Source organism: Pongo pygmaeus, chromosome 8, assembly GCF_028885625.2.
Source record: "Pongo pygmaeus isolate AG05252 chromosome 8, NHGRI_mPonPyg2-v2.0_pri, whole genome shotgun sequence".
NCBI classification, from domain to species: domain Eukaryota; kingdom Metazoa; phylum Chordata; class Mammalia; order Primates; family Hominidae; genus Pongo; species Pongo pygmaeus.
In genome coordinates, this window is record NC_072381.2 from 65,402,656 (window position 1) to 65,420,353 (window position 17,698).

Consider the following 17,698-nt stretch of genomic DNA (forward strand, 5'->3'; position numbering starts at 1 on the left):
CCTCTCTAAAGTAACACTGGGCTAGAGATAAGAATGACAGGTAGGGCCAGCTACATGAGGATGCTTTGAGGTTGTGTACCCACTGGGCACGGGAAACTAACTACTTCGGGGATTTGAAGATATAAGAGATAGTCCCAGTTGTAATTTCCTGGGTTAATTAGAGAGAAGATATAAAATGTAACCCATGAAACAGTGCATTTAAAGCTAAGTGGTAAGAGGTGCAAAATGCTATTGAAATGTAGGGGAGAAGGACTAGGGTGTGTTTAAGTGGCCAGGCAAGTCCCATCATATACACACAGGTTGTGCTTGGGTTGGGCCTGGAAGGATGCATGGGAATTCCAGATACATAGAGAAATGATCAGTTTCTCTCTCTAGTGTGCTTTAAACCCAGCAGAATCAGACACACCAGGGCTGAGGCTCTAGAATTAGGATATTCATAAGGTTCTCTGGGTGATGTAGCTCTGGCCAGTCTGAGGATGGGTGTTTTGATCCCAGATCGAAGTTCCTGGGGTCAGCATCTGTGCCTCGGCCACTTGGCTGACTATGCGTTCCCCACCTCCCTATTCTAGAATTCACTTCCACCCTGGGCCCAGTTTATATTCCTCCAGCTTGTTGAAGGGAGCTAGCCTCCCAGGTGACCTGGCCAATTAAAAATAATTAGGAGCCCCATCACATAACAGTGTGTTATAGACTGGTTGGCTGTCTCCTGGTGGCATCCAGGCATTTGCACTTCCGTGCGGCCCAGATAACTAACTCCAGGTCTTCTGCAGGAAGTGGGGATATGTGATGTGAGCTCCCCAGTGGGTCTTCCTTGGTCACAGTTTCTAAGGTATTTCTTATAGCTTGTGTCTCCGGTTTCCCTGGACTATTGCAGAGGGAAACCAATAATGGTGACAGCACCTGCTTTATTCTAATGATCAGGGAGTGAAAGCTAGTTTCCTCCTCTCCTTGGGGGTTACTGTAATAACCCTGACATTGTCGTGAATTGCAATATTGACATTTATACAATCAATGCAGCGGTCAATTCTAGAGATTAAATCAAGCAGAGTTTGATATGTACAGTGGACATTAATATGCCTCCCCCAAAGCATTGTAAGCCACATGGGGCCATCCAGGCATGCAGTGGGTGTACAGGGATGGGAGGCATTGAACCAGAAGGAGAGGCAGAGAAAGGTCCACAGCTGGCCTCCTGGCTTCACTAGATCAGTGAATCAAAGGGCCAGCAGTGACTAAACATTTGTATTTCCTGGGAAGTTGGGGTTCTCCTCTAATAGAGTGACTGTTCTTTCATTTGTCTCCTTTGTAAATAGAGGTTTGGAGTTGGAGGAAGACACTGGCCTATTGCTCTTACTAATCTCTCTCTAGCCCCTTGTAATGATTATTTGGGGAGATCTTTTCTCTGAATGATTTAAGCAAAACAGGCCCCTCCAGAAATGTCCCTGGAAACTCCAAGGCAGCATTGGACAGGGGTCAGCAAACTTTTTCCGTAATAAGTCATGTAATGAATAATTTAGGTTTTTCAGGGTATAAGATCTCTGTTGCTACTGATCAGCTCTGCTGTTGTAGCATAAAAGCAGCCATAGGCAATACCTAAACGTATGAGCATGGCTGCATTCCAATACAACTTTATGGGAATTTGAACTTTATGTAATTTTCACAGATTATGACATAGTCTTATTTTGATTTTTTTCAACCATTTTGAAGCACAAAAACCATTTTTAGCTCACTGAACATACAAAAGAATGTAGTGGGCCAGAATTGGCCTGTGGGTCATAGTTTTCCACTCCTGGCTTTAGGTAGCATGTTCCACCTGCTGATGCACGGACATCTCACTGATAAGTCTAGAATTCCAAAGTCAAATTTCTCCAACTGAGCCCAGTGCAGGCATCTAACCATTTTATCATCATCTCAGCAAGCAAGCCAGAAAAGGCAGCTCATTTAATCAACAATTTCATGGAAACTAAGACTTCTCTTTCCAAATAGCATAAATATTCCTTTTCCTTTTTATTTTACCTCCTGAAAATTATTATGAAGATTTGCTCACACGTATTTATGGCATGTCTTTCTTAAATCTTTTGTCAAAGAAGGTAGCAATGTGTATGGCTATACATTTGGACAGATTTATTACAAAAATATAATACATATACACATGCTCAAATTATAGCTCTATATGGCACTTATGTAACATTGATGAAATAAAAATAATAGCACATAGTAAGCTCTCAGCAAATATTTGCCTGATTCTTTGCACAAATGATTTTTTTCACTCCTTACGACAGCCCTATGCAGTCTTCTCTCTGACTCTTACCCACTTCTCCCTGTTGTAGACTCGAAGTGAAGCTGCTATGACCGTCCTGAGTGGCCATGTCGTGGTCTGCATCTTTGGCGATGTCAGCTCAGCCCTGATCGGCCTCCGGAACCTGGTGATGCCGCTCCGTGCCAGCAACTTTCATTACCACGAGCTCAAGCACATTGTGTTTGTGGGCTCTATTGAGTACCTCAAGCGGGAATGGGAGACACTTCATAACTTCCCCAAAGTGTCCATATTGCCTGTAAGTCTAAGGTCACATTATTGACCCCTTTTCTTCTTTTCATTCACAAAAGAAAATCCCGGATGGATATAATAGTTGTAGCTTTGATCATGCCTGTGCTTCTTCATCTGGGTATGGGCCTGAGGACTCAGCACTTCCCCTATGCTCTGTCAAGGAAAATCCAAACCCTGGGAGACATTATTAAAAGGAATTTGCAGCCAAGTTCAGTCCCTCATCAGGGATGAAGTTTAGCTTGTATCAAGTATATTAACCATATCAGCGTCTAAACACTCTCTCGCTCTTGCCTATACAAAACTTAGAGCATTGTTATATTATGATGTTTATAGTAAGGATTTGCTTACAGAACTATTTATAGCATTATACTTATGGCATTTTTAATGCTTGAAGAAACCTTGATCTGTTCCACCTTCTGTTTTTAACTAAATAAATGCAAATAACAGAGTTCTTTATTTCTGCTGTACAGAAGGCCAACTCCTTCTGCAGCTCAGCCCCTAACCCCTGTTCATTTAGAAGTCCAGCAATGTGTTCATGGTTGTGTTTGTGTGTGTGTGTGTGTTTGTCTGTGTATGCATGTGTGCATGATATTTTTGACTGCAAAACATTAGGACTTCAGTCTGAAAAAACAGTCTGGGATTCCACAATTTAGTGTGAGGATATGGGATTTAGGAGTCATTTAATTAACTACTTCCTAACCATAATGAATGCATAGTCCACAAACTCTCAAAACATTGTAGAGAATTATGCATTTCAACATTTGATGTAATTCTCCACATCACAAATTCATGCAAATCTCACTTATCCTCCAAACATTTTTCTAGTAAGTTCACATCCCTAAAACTGAGAAACAGGGGCTGGGTGCAGTGGCTAATCCCTGTAATCCTTGCATTTTGGGATGCTGAGGTGGGAGGACCACTTAAGCTCAGGAGTTCATGAGCAGCCTGGGCAACATGGTGAGACCTCTTCTCTAAAAAAAGTTAAAAAAATTAGCCTGATGTGGTGGCGTGTGCTTGTAGTTCCAGCTACTTGAGAGGCTGAGTTGGGAGGATCACTTGAGCCTGAGAGGTGGAGGCTGCAGTGGGCTATGAAAGCACCACTGCATTCCAGCCTGGGCAACAGAACAAGACCCTGCCTCAAACAAAAACAAAAACAAAAGCTGAGGAACATGGATTTCTCTACATGTCAAGAAGTCTGGGTTTTTCCCCACTTACAAAGCTAAAATCTATTATTTCTGTTATCAGCTTCCAAAACCTCAGAAATGGGGGGAAAAAGAGCCAAGTAATATAATTCATTAAAGAACACATAAGAATCTATCCACAAGTAGTACTTGTTACTCATTAGATGCCACCATGTGTCTTTACATAATGCCTGGCACAATAGGGACTCAACAAATATTTAAAGGAGTGAGAAAAAGATGAGACAGCTATCTTTTGGATGCTGGGCCAAAAACCCACTGCCTTAGTGAGCACCGGCAATTGAAAATAGTCACCTATAGACAAACAGTCATACACAGAGGAGAGCATAAGCATATGCATACTTTGCTCATTCCAGAAATATGGTTGATTTGATTATATGATTCCATGGTTATCTTTCTATCATGTGCTCCTCCACATAGTCCCCTGACCTCTGAAAGTGTCTTTGTGAAGGGTTTATTATTTTACCAGGATACATGAGTCTGTGTGTGTATGTGTGTGGAGAGAGATGGGTATATGTGTGATATTTGGTATTTGTTTGTGTGTTTTGTGTGTTTGTGTGTGTTTCCTCCTGTGTGACCTTTTGTTTGTTTGTTTGTTTTTGTTTGTTTATTTGTTTTTGAGACCAAGTTTCACTCTCGTTGCCCAGGCTGGAGTGCAATGGCACGATCTTGGCTCACTGCAACCTTCACCTCCTGGGTTCAAGCAATTCTCCTGCCTCAGCCTCCTGAGTAGCTGGGTTTACAGGCATGCACCACCATGCCTGGCTATTTTTTTTTTGTATTTTCAGTAGAGACAGGATTTCACCATGTTGGCCAGGATGGTCGCAAACTCCTGACCTCAGGTGATCCACCCACCTCGGCCTCCCAAAGTGCTGGGATTACAGGCATCAGCCACCGCACCTGGCTCTGTGTGCCCTTGTACACATTCACTCATCTGTCTTCATATATATGAATGATCTGTCATCTTTGCAGGTCCTTTCAAACCCTCCAAAATTTAACATACTCACGCACAATAGATTTTCACAAAATGGGCCTTCACCTATGTCTTCACAGAGTTTATTGGTTAAACGTACCCTGCCTATAGGGCCAGCCCAGAGAAACATAAGCGATTTCTATGTATGTCATTTGTATTTCTTGTAGTTTGAAATCACGTGTGTACAACTGCACAGGGATCATCTTATATCACAATTACGGCTAGCTTCCCTACAAGGTGAAAATTAAAAGAATATGGATGCAGGCAATTGAAGCTTATGCACTGGCAAAATGATTCAGAAAGTTGGTTGGACTTGTTTTATACCAAGAGATCACAGGAGAAGAAGGCATTCTCCTTCTCTCAAAAAGACGCTGCTCCAGAGCTTGGAACTAGTTGTGTCTCAGCAGCAACCACAGTGCGAAATGCCCCTTCCTCCATAGTTGCACAATATTTTAGGGCCTGAGAATAGAATTATGACTACCAGTGACTCATAAAAGAGGGTAGATAGGCTCCATCTCTGCAGCCAAGTCTCTTCTTCTCAAAGCCAGTTCTCCAGAAAGGCAGATTAGAGGAGGACATTCACAGATACGTGACAGTTGGCAAACCCTTGGTCTACACAATCAGTGAGTTGAAGGTAACTCAGGTCACCACACAGGCAAAGAGGAAGCTAGATTCAGGCTAGAGGAGCAATGAAGCTGGTGGCCAGATGGGAGCCCCAAAATGATGCTGCATAGTCACTGGGGAGCTATGGCATGGGGTGGCCTGATGATTTTGCTGTGGCTCCACCTGAAGACACAGAGCATGTGGAGGCCATGGCCCTGTCCTAACCTAACCCTTCTATTTTCCCTATGCTTGTGTTCCCAGACTCTGTTGTTACCTCCTGGATCTGGGATTTTTCCACTGTCTTTTGTTGTTGTTTTTTATGTTAAAAAATCTGTTTACTGGCTTATTTATTTTTTAAATGTACCTGTAATATACAAATATGTTCTTCTTATAAAATATTCAAACAATATAGAAATATATAAAATTAAAAGCAAACTTTCCCCTCACCCCCACCAATCCTATTTCCCTTCCCAGAAGGAATTACCATTATTAGTGTAATGGCTATTTTTCTTGTGCTTTCCTTCCAAATTTACATACATTTATATATATGTAATTTTATTTTGTGGGTTTTTTTTTTTACATAAATGAAACTATACTTTCTTTTAACTGCTCTAGAACTTCTTTTTTCACTTCCCCCTCTATCTTAGAGAGGCTTCTAAACCGATGCCTGCACGGAGAGCCAGCTCTGCCTCTTTACCTCCTGCATACATTTTCACTGTGTGCATGTCCAAAAGTATATTTCACCATTCCTATGTTGTTGGACAATTAGGTCATCTCCCTGTGTATTTTTTTCTTGCTGAAAATATGGAGTAAAATTATATGACCTGAAGCTTAACTCCTTTCCATATCCCTTTTGCATTGCACACATTAATTCCACTCCATCCATAGCCTCCAAATTGAGCCACACATCCAGGCCCACCTCATCACTCTGTGCTCACTGGCCATTTCCCCTTGGCTGCATTGGAACTGCTGTCTTTTGCCTGAGACGGAAGTGACCCGCTATTAAATAAACAGGCACTTGAAACCCACCCCCTCGTTACATTCTGAAAGCCAGAGGTTGCCACAGGACAGTTACTTAAATCAAGACAATTTCCAGGCAAGAAGAAGATGTAGAACCCTGGCATTATTCCTCTCCCGCGTTTGTTAGTAATAGCTTGATTGAGTATTGAGAGCAAGCTTAAAATGCTGCCATCAGCACCGACTACCCTTTAGATTAGCACACAGCTCCTATTCCCTTGAATGTAGTTAGGCCAGCTTAATGTCAAGGCATAAAAAAGATACTTGTTAAATAATTTCCCAAAGCTCCAACTCAATCTTTAATTTGTTTGTATTTTTTCCTCTTTCCCTTTCCTCTCATTTTTGCTCCTCTCTCTCTCTCTCTCTCTCTCCCCCTCTGTTTTTTTTTTTTCTTTCCTCTATGCCAAAGGGTACGCCATTAAGTCGGGCTGATTTAAGGGCTGTCAACATCAACCTCTGTGACATGTGCGTTATCCTGTCAGCCAATCAGAATAATATTGATGATACTTCGCTGCAGGACAAGGAATGCATCTTGGCGTCACTCAACATCAAATCTATGCAGTTTGATGACAGCATCGGGGTCTTGCAGGCTAATTCCCAAGGTAAGGACAGCCTGTAATACTTCTTTGCTGTGCCTGCAGGGGACAGGGGCTGGCAAGAGGGATATCCTTCACTCAGTAATTCAAAGAGGCTCACATCAGCCTGCCTGGCAGTGAAACCTGCGGTCGCCATGATGGCTTTCAAAGGGGCATCTGCTGCCTCTTCTTTCCATTCCAGAATGCAGGCTTGAGACCTGGTCACCCACACACAGACTAGGTTGCCTTTCCAGAGGATAAACAAGCCTTTAAATAGCCACCCCCTCAGCTTTCCCAAGGAGTGGCTTCATGACCAGTGTCATCAGCTAGATGTCAGAGCACTGAAAAGAAGCTGGCTGCACAATTCTGACTGTTTCCTTCCAGTATATGTTTTTGCCATTGAGCTGGAATGGGAGTGAAGCTTTGCTATTGTTAGAGCTGCCTCTAGGACTCTGCTGACCGAGGGATGGTAATCTCTGGAGAGTGGCAACTCTATGGACACTAAAAGTCATTTAGCAAATGGTGACACTTGTCAGACCACACATTTTCCTATAGGAGGCAAAGCAGCCTTAAGTGACACACGTCTGCCTTCCTACTCTGCCCCTAGTCTTTCCTGTCATTTGCTTTGGGACCCTGGGCAGGTGGTTACAAGTAAAGATGTCTAGGGGTCTCAGAAAGGCAACACAGCAAAACCTTCATAACAAATGACCTCTGTAATCAGGATCTGGCAGGATAGGATGCAAAGCTTTTTCCTTTGAGTGACACCTCCGTGTAGGCTAGCCATAAATTGGAGGATTGTTGTTACAGATGAGCTACCAGAAGGTGGCATTGGCTGCCTGATGGGGACTGGAATCTCATCAGTCCAGGATGGAAGGGTGTAGGAGCACAGTCCATGAGAGCTATGGCTACTGGGATATGAAGCATCACCTTATTGATAGCTGGGCAAGTGTCTGACCTCTTCCCCATCATGCCAGGCTTTCTAGAAGCTCAGCTAAATCATGCATCCTGGATCTGTGAGCTACATTATTTTTCGTCAACTTGACATCACCACCACTGCCTTCTAACATTTGCTTAGCATTGCAGAAAAGCCAGAAACAATAGTTCCTGGAATCCTCTTCCCTGCATGGCTCTGGGCTAGAGTCAGCTGGTGGGAGATTTGGAAAGTGGAGGAGAAAGATAGGCTTTGATTCTTTGGAGGCAACTGCAGCCAGACCCTGGCAGACCCAGGTTCAAATCATCTATCAGATGAGCTTTCTGGGAGCCCGTGTCTTCACTGCTATGGACTGAGAGAGGGGCTGGGGCTTCTCTGAGGATCTTGAGATTCACAGCAGCTTCTGGTCAAGCTTAAGAGAACTTTCCCCTTTGGTGGTGCATGTGAAATGGCTTCTGTCCTTCTGACATCACCCCCATACAGCCTGAAGCCTAATTTTGACCTCTCCATACCACCATCCTCCCTGCCACACCCAAATCTAAATCTTGGCATCCACCTGCTCAGCTGTGACCGCAGGACAGCACAACATGTGAAGGCCTAGGAGAGGCTCTGAGCTTACTCCCAGCTGCATCCTGAAGTGGTAGAGCCCACCTCCTGTGCAGCCTGCCTGGGTAGCACAGGCGAGAAAGGATGTGAGAAGACAGTAAGCTGACCTTCTAGGAGGTGAAAGAGGCAAGCTGGCATTTGGTTCCTGCCTTTAAGCCCTTGACCTTCAATATGTGTCCTCTGCCCTGCCCCAGTATGGGTGTCTGTTGGGGGAGCCTATTAGAGTTACAGAATCTCATGGCCCATCCCAGACCTGCTGGGTCAGAATCTGCATTCCAACAAGATCCCCAGGCAACTCAAATGCGCCCCTTTAAGGCACAGTAAACCTTCACATGAACAGGACATGACCAGCCCTTGGTAGATGCTCCTTCTCTCCTGGGGAGGAGTGAACCATCAAGGGGAAAGGAAAAAAGTGAAAGCAATGATTCTCCCTTTAAGTACAGACAGAAGCCAGCAGGAGGAGGCAGGAAAACACTCCCTTTCCCCAACATGCCTGTTTCCTCCAAACTCAATCATGATTTTCCAGGGCCACAGATTAGAATCTCAGTGTGTAATTTAGTTACATACACGTCTGATATAGGTGTTCCTTCCAGTTCTCTTAAACCTTATCCCAGCCTCTTAGATCCTATATAAAGGCCAAACTGGTAACAATTCTTCCACTCCCCGGCACCCAAAAGCCTTCTTTATTCTTTTATAGCACAGGATAAGCAAGAAAAGTAGGTTTTGACAGGAGATACGGAGGAAAGAGGAAGGGAGCTTATTTTTACTCCAAAGAAAAAAAAGGCACTCTTTCTTTTGTATACACACATGCACACAGTTATGGTCTGAATGTTTTTGTCCCCTCCACCTACTCCCTGCCAAATACATACATTGAAATCCTAACCCTCAAGGCGATGGTATTAGGTGGTGGGGCCTTTGAGAGGTGTTTAGGTCGTGAGGGGGGAGCCCTCATGAATGGGACTGGTGTCCTTATAAAAGAAGCCTGAGGCCGGGCATGGTGGCTCACGCCTTGGGAGGCTAAGGCGGGTGGATCACCTGAGGTCAGGAGTTTGAGACCACTTGGCCAACATGGCGAAACCCCATCTCTACTAAAAATACAAAAAAGTTAGTCAGGCGTGGTGGCAGGTGCCTGTAATCCCAGCTACTTGGGAGGCTGAGGCAGGAGAATCGCTTGAACTCGGGAGGTGGAGGTTACAGTGAGCTGAGATGGCTCACTCATTCCAGCCTGGGCGACAGAGCAAGACTCTGTCTAAAACAAAATAAAATAAAATAAACCAACAAACAAATAAATAAAGCAAAAGAAGCCTGAGAAGGACCCCTCGTCCCTTCTGTCATGTGAGGACACTGCGAGAAAGTCCTCACCAGAGACTGAACATGCCAGCGCCTTGACCTTGAGCTTTCCATTCTCCAGAACTGTGGGAAATCAATGTCTATTGTCCATCAGCCACCCAGGTTATGGTGTTTGTTACAGCGGCCCAAATGGACTAAGACCACAAAAATGACAGAAGAAGGCAGAGGATGTGTTTCTATGCTCAGCAGTGATTCTCGTAGACCCCTGGTCAGCAGTGGAGAGGAGCATCTGTCTCTCACTAGCCAGCAGTCTGTTCTGCTCTCTAAGAGAGAGTGTCAAAGCTCTAGGCCCACCAAGACTTTATGTCCCATTGTTTTCTTGTCTGTCTGCTCCTCTCTTGTTTTTGAATACTGTTCTCTGGTGATACTCTAACCTTGTAAAGGCAGTGGTCCAGTGGGAGCCATCAACGCAGAGAAATCGCTCCTTCCCTAGTGCTCACCTCTGGCTGCAGACCCAGCACCCCACTCCTTGGACTCCTCCTAGCCTGTGAGCTGACTCTGTGAGCTGAGTTTCCCTGCCTTTCTATATCTGAGACCCTTTTGACTAACTGGAGTGCCCACTGGCCTCAGATACTTTTGTCATCCTTCCTCTGGGCGTTTGGCATGATCAAGCTCCAAGGGAATAGGGATTATGGGGAACAAAAAGGATTTCATGTTACTCTCCTTTTTTTTTTCTTTTCTCTTCCTTCCTTCCTTCCCTCCATCCTTCCTTCCCTCCTTCCTTCCTTCCCTCCTTCCTTCCTTCCCTCCTTCCTTCCTTCCTTCCTTTCTTTCCTTCCTTCCTTCCTTCCTTCCTTCTTTCTCTCTTTCTTTCTTTCTCTTTCTTTCTTTCTTTTTTTCTCTCTTTCTCTCTTTCTCTCTTTCTCTCCTTCTCTCTTTCTCTCTTTCTTTCTTTCTTTCTTTTGAGGTAGACTCTCTCTCTGTTGCCCAGGCTGGAATGCAATGGTGTGATATCAGCTCACTGCAACCTCCACCTCCTGGGTTCAAGTGATTCTCCTGCCTCAGCCTCCCAAGTAGCTGGGATTACAGGTGCGTGCTGCCACACCTGGCTAATTTTTGTATTTTTAGTAGAGACAGAGTTTCACTATGTTGGCCAGGCTGGTCTCAAACTCCTGACCTCAGGTGATCCACTCACCTTGGCCTCCTAAAGTGCTGGGGATTTCATGTTACTCTTATCATTTTGGAAAACAAATCTAACTTCCTCTGAGTGATAACTACACAGATTTCTGGCCACTGACACCTTGCTTTCACTCTTACATATTCTATAGTCCTTTATGAAACCTCATGCTCTGCATTGTCTGAAGAACTGTCTCCATGTCTCTAGAACCTCGCTGGGTAGAAATGTGGACTCAGGACAAATGTCATGCTCTTGGGCCGGAATATGCATGCAACCCTACGGAAAGCTTTCCTAACATGATATAATTTAGCATGAAAAATGTGCCTTCACATTGAGAAAGTAGAGCCTTCATTAGACAGCTGCCACTGCATGTTATTAGGGCTCCTAGACTAACAAAGCCTCTCTTTTCTCTTCTGTTCTCTTTTCACATTCCCTTTTGATGTCACTTTTCTAGCCCACATGGTGTCAGAACTGACCTAGCCTAGGGATTCTGGACCAGACACTTTCTGAAAAGACCCAAGATGTGATGGCTTGTTGTCAAAAACAATTACAGAAAAGGTGGCATATCCCAAGCCAGATGGTATATATGATGTGACAGTCGGGTCTATGAGATGCAGTTTTAATATACAGCACGCAAAACTGCAGTGACAATTATATAAAGCAGATGAAGCTGCTTCTTGCTGGTCAGCAAACATCAGCTCAGAACCACTTTACAGCTCTTTACCAGCAACTAAGTGCCTTTATTTACAGAGTGCCTGTCACTTCCCTTTGGCTGGAGAGCTGGTGTATTATTTAGCACGCATTTATCTGGGGAAAACATTTCAATTTAAATCAGCTGGTACAACAGTGGCTCTTGCCAGACTGTTTCCCTGTGGTTCAAAAAGATGAGAACTGAGTCTGATCTTGGAAGAAAGGGTGAGCAGAGGGAGGCAGGGTCCGCTCTCTGAGCTGCTTCAGTTCATACCTGAAAAGAGGGAGCATGCCATGGCATTTCCCATTCTGCTTTCATATTGTTTTGAAATGATGATCTTGTAGTTGCTTTCTGCTTACCCTTCCACGAAAGGTAACTCCTAAGGAAAGGAAAAAGGAATAAATGGCTGTTCTCCATGCATCAGGCACTCTAAAGGCCCAGAACACAAATGTGACCAAAGGTTGCTTGGATTCAGCCACTCACTATGCTTTCAGGACTCACGTGAGTGAAGGAGGTATCCCCATAAACAATGACAGTCCAAGGAAACAAGGACAAGGCTAGAAATAGAGGAACACAAAGGGATCCTTGGTTTATGTATTTTGAGGAATTGAGAAGGCTTTCAAGAAGAGGTGGCATCGGCCAGGCACGGTGGCTCATGCCTGTAATCCCAGCACTCTGGGAGGCCAAGGCAGGTGGATCACAAGGTCAGGAGATCGAGACTATCCTGGCTAACACGGTGAAACCCCATCTCTACTAAAAATACAAAAAATTAGCCAGGCCTGGTGGCACACCCCTGTAGTCCCAGCTACTTGGGAGGCTAAGGCAGGAGAATCATTTGAACCTGGGAGGCGGAGCATGCAGTGAGCCGAAATCATGCCACTGCACTCCAGCCTGGGTGACAGAGCAAGACTCTGTCTCAAAAAAAAAAAAAAAAAAAAAAAAAAAGAAGAGGTGGCATCTGTGGATGACTTGAATGCATGTGGCTATGGAGCACTTGAAATTTAGGAATTAAATTTTTCCTTTTAATTTAATTTCAACAAATATAAAAATTTAAAGTGATCCATAGCCAGTGGCTACCATATTGGATGGTGCAGTCCTAGAGTGTAGACTTGTCTTGCTAAGGGTTTGGATTTGAGGGAGTCATCAAAGATTTATAGGAAAAGGGTAATTAACTCCATGCTTGAAAAAGATAACAGGTGGAGGCAAAGTGAGCTGGCTTGAGACAGAGAGAATGGAAGTGAGGGTGAAGGTCCCTGGGGATGTGTTAGAGGGACAGGGACAAGTACAATTTGGCCCCAATACAGGATACATGTAAGGCAGCAGGGAGAGATGAGACTGAAATGTGGGTTGGGCATTGAGGAATTTCTTTTCTTTCTTGAGTTAGGAAGCTGTAAATAATTTTTTATGTGTTTATGAGTTAGGAAGCTGTAAATAATTCACTAGGCACTGGGGAGCTACAGAAGGTTTCAAAGCAAGAGAGTGGTGGGATTGGACCTGAGCTTTAGGGAGATGGATCTGGCAGCCCTGTGAAGCATTGTTTGGAGTGGAAAGGAAGAAGATGCAAGGACTCTGGTTAGGAACTGTGGCTATCCAGATGGAAGCCTGAAACCTTGGACTGGAAAAAGAATGGGATGTTCTAGAAGGAGTCACTGTAGATACAAAACAGTCTGCATAGACGTGTGTTTCCTTCTGGGGGTCAGAGGATGGCAGAGTGGGGGGACAGGCTGCAGGAGAAAGCAATGTTGGGAGGATTGGGTTTTAGTCATGGTTTATTTCCACGGGAACTTAGTGGAAAATCCAGATGGTCATGAAAAGCTGAAGGGTGGAAATGAAGTCCTTAATCCAGGAAAAGTTTGCTTCTAGCGATCTGGCCCATTGCTCATGATCTAGGAGCAAAGGAGAGCCTCAGAGAGAGGGAGGGAGGCAAGAGAATTGCAGGACAGAAGTATAAGGACCATCTTAGAAAGAGAGGGTAGAGGAAAACTTTGGTAGAAGCCGGAGAACCAAAAGCTGAGCCTGTCCTGAATGTCCCAGGGGAGGGAGAAGCCAAGATCTCAAACCCAAGACATAAGTCCACTGCCTTTTTTCCATATTCTGTGCCTCTTTATAGACACTCAGACACACAGACACACAGACACACACACACACACACACACACACACACACACAGATTTCCTCCCGCCCTCCCTGACCTGAAGCTATAGTTACACTAAATGAACATCCACATATAAGCGGACACTCGCCTTTCTCCACATTTCAACAAAGGTTAAGAGCCTCAAGTAGGGAATGACATTTTTCTTTGGAAGTATGGCAGCAGTCCTTGGAGAGATAGCATTAATTGGGGGCATAGGGTACACCTTCCCTATCCTAAAGTCTGAGATGTCTTTTACTGTTCCAAAGAAGAAAATGTGATTTCTCTTTTATCTTTGTGTGAGACAATGTGGATTAGGATCTCTAAATTACTGGATGACAAAAAGCAGAAATAAAAGGGCCTTCCTAAAGTGGAACTCTGGGATCAAATCCACAGGATAGAATGCATTGAGGACCTCTGCATGTTAATTTTCAAATGATCAGTAAAGACAGGCTAGATAAATCTTGGTGATAAAAGCATCATTTCTTTTGAGCAGTGATTGTTTCATCTTTGTTGGGATAGGAGGGAATGTGTCAAGAGCTATGAAGATTTGAAGGAGAAATTTGACAAACAACAAAAAAATGTTGTAAAGAGGACAGCCAGAATGGGGCAGTGCCTGGACAACATGTCACTTGCCAAGTGGTTAAGAGAACAAAGCCAGCAGGCTTAAAGGGCCATTTAATCTTCTGCTCCATTGGACAAAAACCAGGGCCAATGGTTAATAATTAAGGAGAACAGGATTTTAGCCCAACATAAGGAAGATATTTCCAGAACAGCATGGACCGCCTACAAATGCAGCGAGCCTCCTATCCCTGACTCTCTCTTTGCCAAAGGAGAGTTACTGACGCGCTCTTTGTGATGGGAGGGAGATTGGTAGAGAGATGAGTTCTGTGGTCCTTTATAACTAAGGATATCCAGCATGTTCTTGATTTTTATTACATAGGGATCTGTGTTTTATATGATTTGCATTGTAACTCCAGAGGGAGAGCTATGGTGTTTGTCAGGATTGGGGTCATGAGTCTTTTAGTGGAAGCGTTCATGTCCTTCCTGAATGGCACTGTCTTTGTGTTTAAAGATGGGGAGCAGACGGCATTGGGGTGAGCAGCTGCACATTTGGCTTTTCCATTAATTGGACAGACCACCCCATCTTCAACTTTCACGCCACCCTTCCACACCTGCCTTTTTCCCAGAGCTCTGCCTTCTCCCGCTTCTACAAGCCTGGCTTTCCTGACCCCCAGGCTACTCACTGTTTCTTGCAGACACACCTATACATGTATCCTCACACACATTCCCCCTCCTTGAAATCAGAGAAGCATTTTTTCAGCTGCTCCCGTATAACATTTCATTACCACAATATTCTCTCTCAATTCTGAAATGGTGATGGGGGAGAAGCCATTTCTCTTTATACCCACTGAACGAACAAAGCTCAGTGCTAAAATATTTTTCTTCCATTGTAACTGAAACTGCTGTTGGCTTCCGTCCCAAAAACCAGAAAGACAATTATACTTAACTGTTTAGAGATTTATAAATACCACACTGGAGTAGCCTCTAGGTAGTAACTTTAGATACCCACCCCAATAATTTTCTTTTATTGGTTTGTGATTTAGATCTTATTTTGAGTCCTCTATAATAAGAGTAGTACATTTCATTAAAAGAGCTTACTAAACAATAAAGAAAATCTGGCTTAGGGCTCTGAGCAGGTCTCAAGTACAGGAAGGGGCCTGCCCTGTTACATTTCTTCCATGGACATCACAAGATGAATCTCATCACAAGAATCTCAGGTGCAGATGTATTTCAGCAAAGCAGCAATTGCAGCTGTTTTCTAAATGACTTCAACTTAGGAGAATTTTTCTTATATAGCATATTTCATCACATGAGAGATCCTCTTTAACCCTGCCATTTACTATTCTGGTAATGTATTCCTAGCAAGAGAAACAAGGAAAACAACAGCAGCAGCTATAATAAAAGACTGAGAAACTTGGACTACTTTTTGAACTCATGGAGGGTTTTATGCCCTCCATACATGAAAGACTTTCTTGGAGAGTGGATGTGCAGAAGAAAAAGTAAAAACAGACAGAATCATCTTTTCCTTCCAAATGCATGCAGAGCAGATTCACATCCCCACTCAGGCTGTGCCCAGCTTGGGACAACTGTCGTGAAGGGAAATCTTAGCTTCAGAGACAGAAAGCAGACGTGGGGTGGTCTTGGGGTTGGACTGAACTTATGGTTTTAGCATCTGGCTCTCACGTGCCAGTTTACTCCTCAAAATTTGTGTGCCCGGTTAATGCCTCTTTTAAAAAAATGTAATTTTTTTTTCGGGTGAGCCATACACCAGGCACGTTCCTATGTAATATCTTATTTAATCTCTCTGACAACCTGCTGAGGGAGAGTTACCACCTTCATTTTACAGATGAGAAAACAGAGACTCAGGGGAATTAGGCACCTTTCCCATAGCCTTATAGCTAGTCAAGGGCACGTGGAGTTGATCTCCAAACATCTGATTTCAAAGTCTATGCTTTTCTCAGCACATCCGCCTGTCTCATAAAAGGCAAGTGTTATCCTGATGAGAATGGGCCTGAAGCTGTACATGTACTTTCAAGGGTCATGGGGGCACCCTCAGGACAAACATTCAAGGGGATGCAAGTGCTCAAGGTGTGCCAGCCTCACTTCTAAACTGATCCTTTTACCCAAGGGGCTGAAGTTTGTTTTCAACGGTTCTTGTCTCCATGAATCCCCATTTTTTGAGCCCCTTGACCCTAGCTGTTCCAACGAGAGATACTAGGATTCTGTTGGCTTCAGTCTTTCTTGCCACTACCACTGGACAAATGAGTAAATCTGGGGGCAATGGGAAGCACTGTGCTTAGCCTGTCTCTGTGAACTGTATGACTGTTGGAGTCTTTCTTTTCTGTTTTTCTTGTGAATATAGATGGGACTTTGGAGCTGTAAGGAAGAGGGTGGAATATTTGAGACCTAGCTGTTACTTTCTTTGTGAAGCCACTTAAATAACACTTTCAGGTTTTATTTACTCCTTCCATGCTCAAGTGGAAGTTTCCATGACAAGCAGCAGATGAGAATGAAGAGACCACTGTAGCGCCCAAAGCCTAGGCTCAGAAAATGGTCTAGAGAAATTGTCTTACAGGGGGGAAACCACAGCTGTAGAATCAGAGAAAAGTAAAGGAAGTCTTGTAATCCCATGGACCCTCTAAGATACCTCATGAAATTCTGGATAAGGATAGGTCAACTACCCTATCCTGAGTGTCAGTTTGGTTTGCATCCTATGCCTGAGGTTAGTGCCCGTGTTCTCTCCATAGTCTATGCTGTCATAGAAGTAATGAGATCTACAGGCAAAAGGGACAGAAACATAAAATAAGTTGTATGGAACAACTTTGACACACATACTTAACAATACAGGGCTTGGAACATTCCAGTGTATTCCTTGTTCAGAGTGTGAGCCATTTCATTAGATACACCTGCTGTGAAGATAGCACACATGCCTCAAGCTGGCAGATAAATCTAGCCAGCTATTCAGTGCATTTTTGTCTTCACCTATTCTCTATAGGCAAAAACTCATGTGCAGTCTTAAAAACTTTACTTCTTTTCTTAAAAGCAACAAGAGCGAAATTCCATCTCAAGAAAAAAATAAAGAAATAAATGGCCCCGAGGCCAGATGCAGTGGCTCATGCCTGTAATCCCAGCACATTGGGAGGCCGAAGCAGGTGGATCAGCTGAGGTTGGGAGTTCGAGACCAGCCAGGCTAACATGGTGAAACCCCATCTCTATTAAAGTACAAAAATAAGCCTGGTGTGGTGGCTCACATCTGTAGACCCAGCTACTCCAGAAGCTGAGGCAGAAGAATCACATGAACCTAGGAGGTAGAGGTTGCAGTGAGCCGAGATTGTGCCGCTGCCCTCCAGCCTGGGTGACAGACTGAGACTCCATCTCAAAAACAAAACCAAACCG

General features: G+C 44.1%; 1 protein-coding gene across 15 annotated transcripts in view; it reads left to right on the forward strand.

Moving 5' to 3' along the window:
- The window catches only part of KCNMA1 (potassium calcium-activated channel subfamily M alpha 1), a 768,905-nt gene that overhangs the window by 686,854 nt on the left and 64,353 nt on the right, over positions 1–17,698 (forward strand). For all 15 annotated transcript variants that reach the window (XM_054435608.2, XM_054435610.2, XM_054435633.2 and 12 more), the window contains 2 exons: positions 2,328–2,552; positions 6,747–6,939. In XM_054435608.2, the coding sequence (XP_054291583.1) occupies positions 2,328–2,552; positions 6,747–6,939 (418 nt within the window). The remainder of the gene's footprint in view (positions 1–2,327; positions 2,553–6,746; positions 6,940–17,698) is intronic.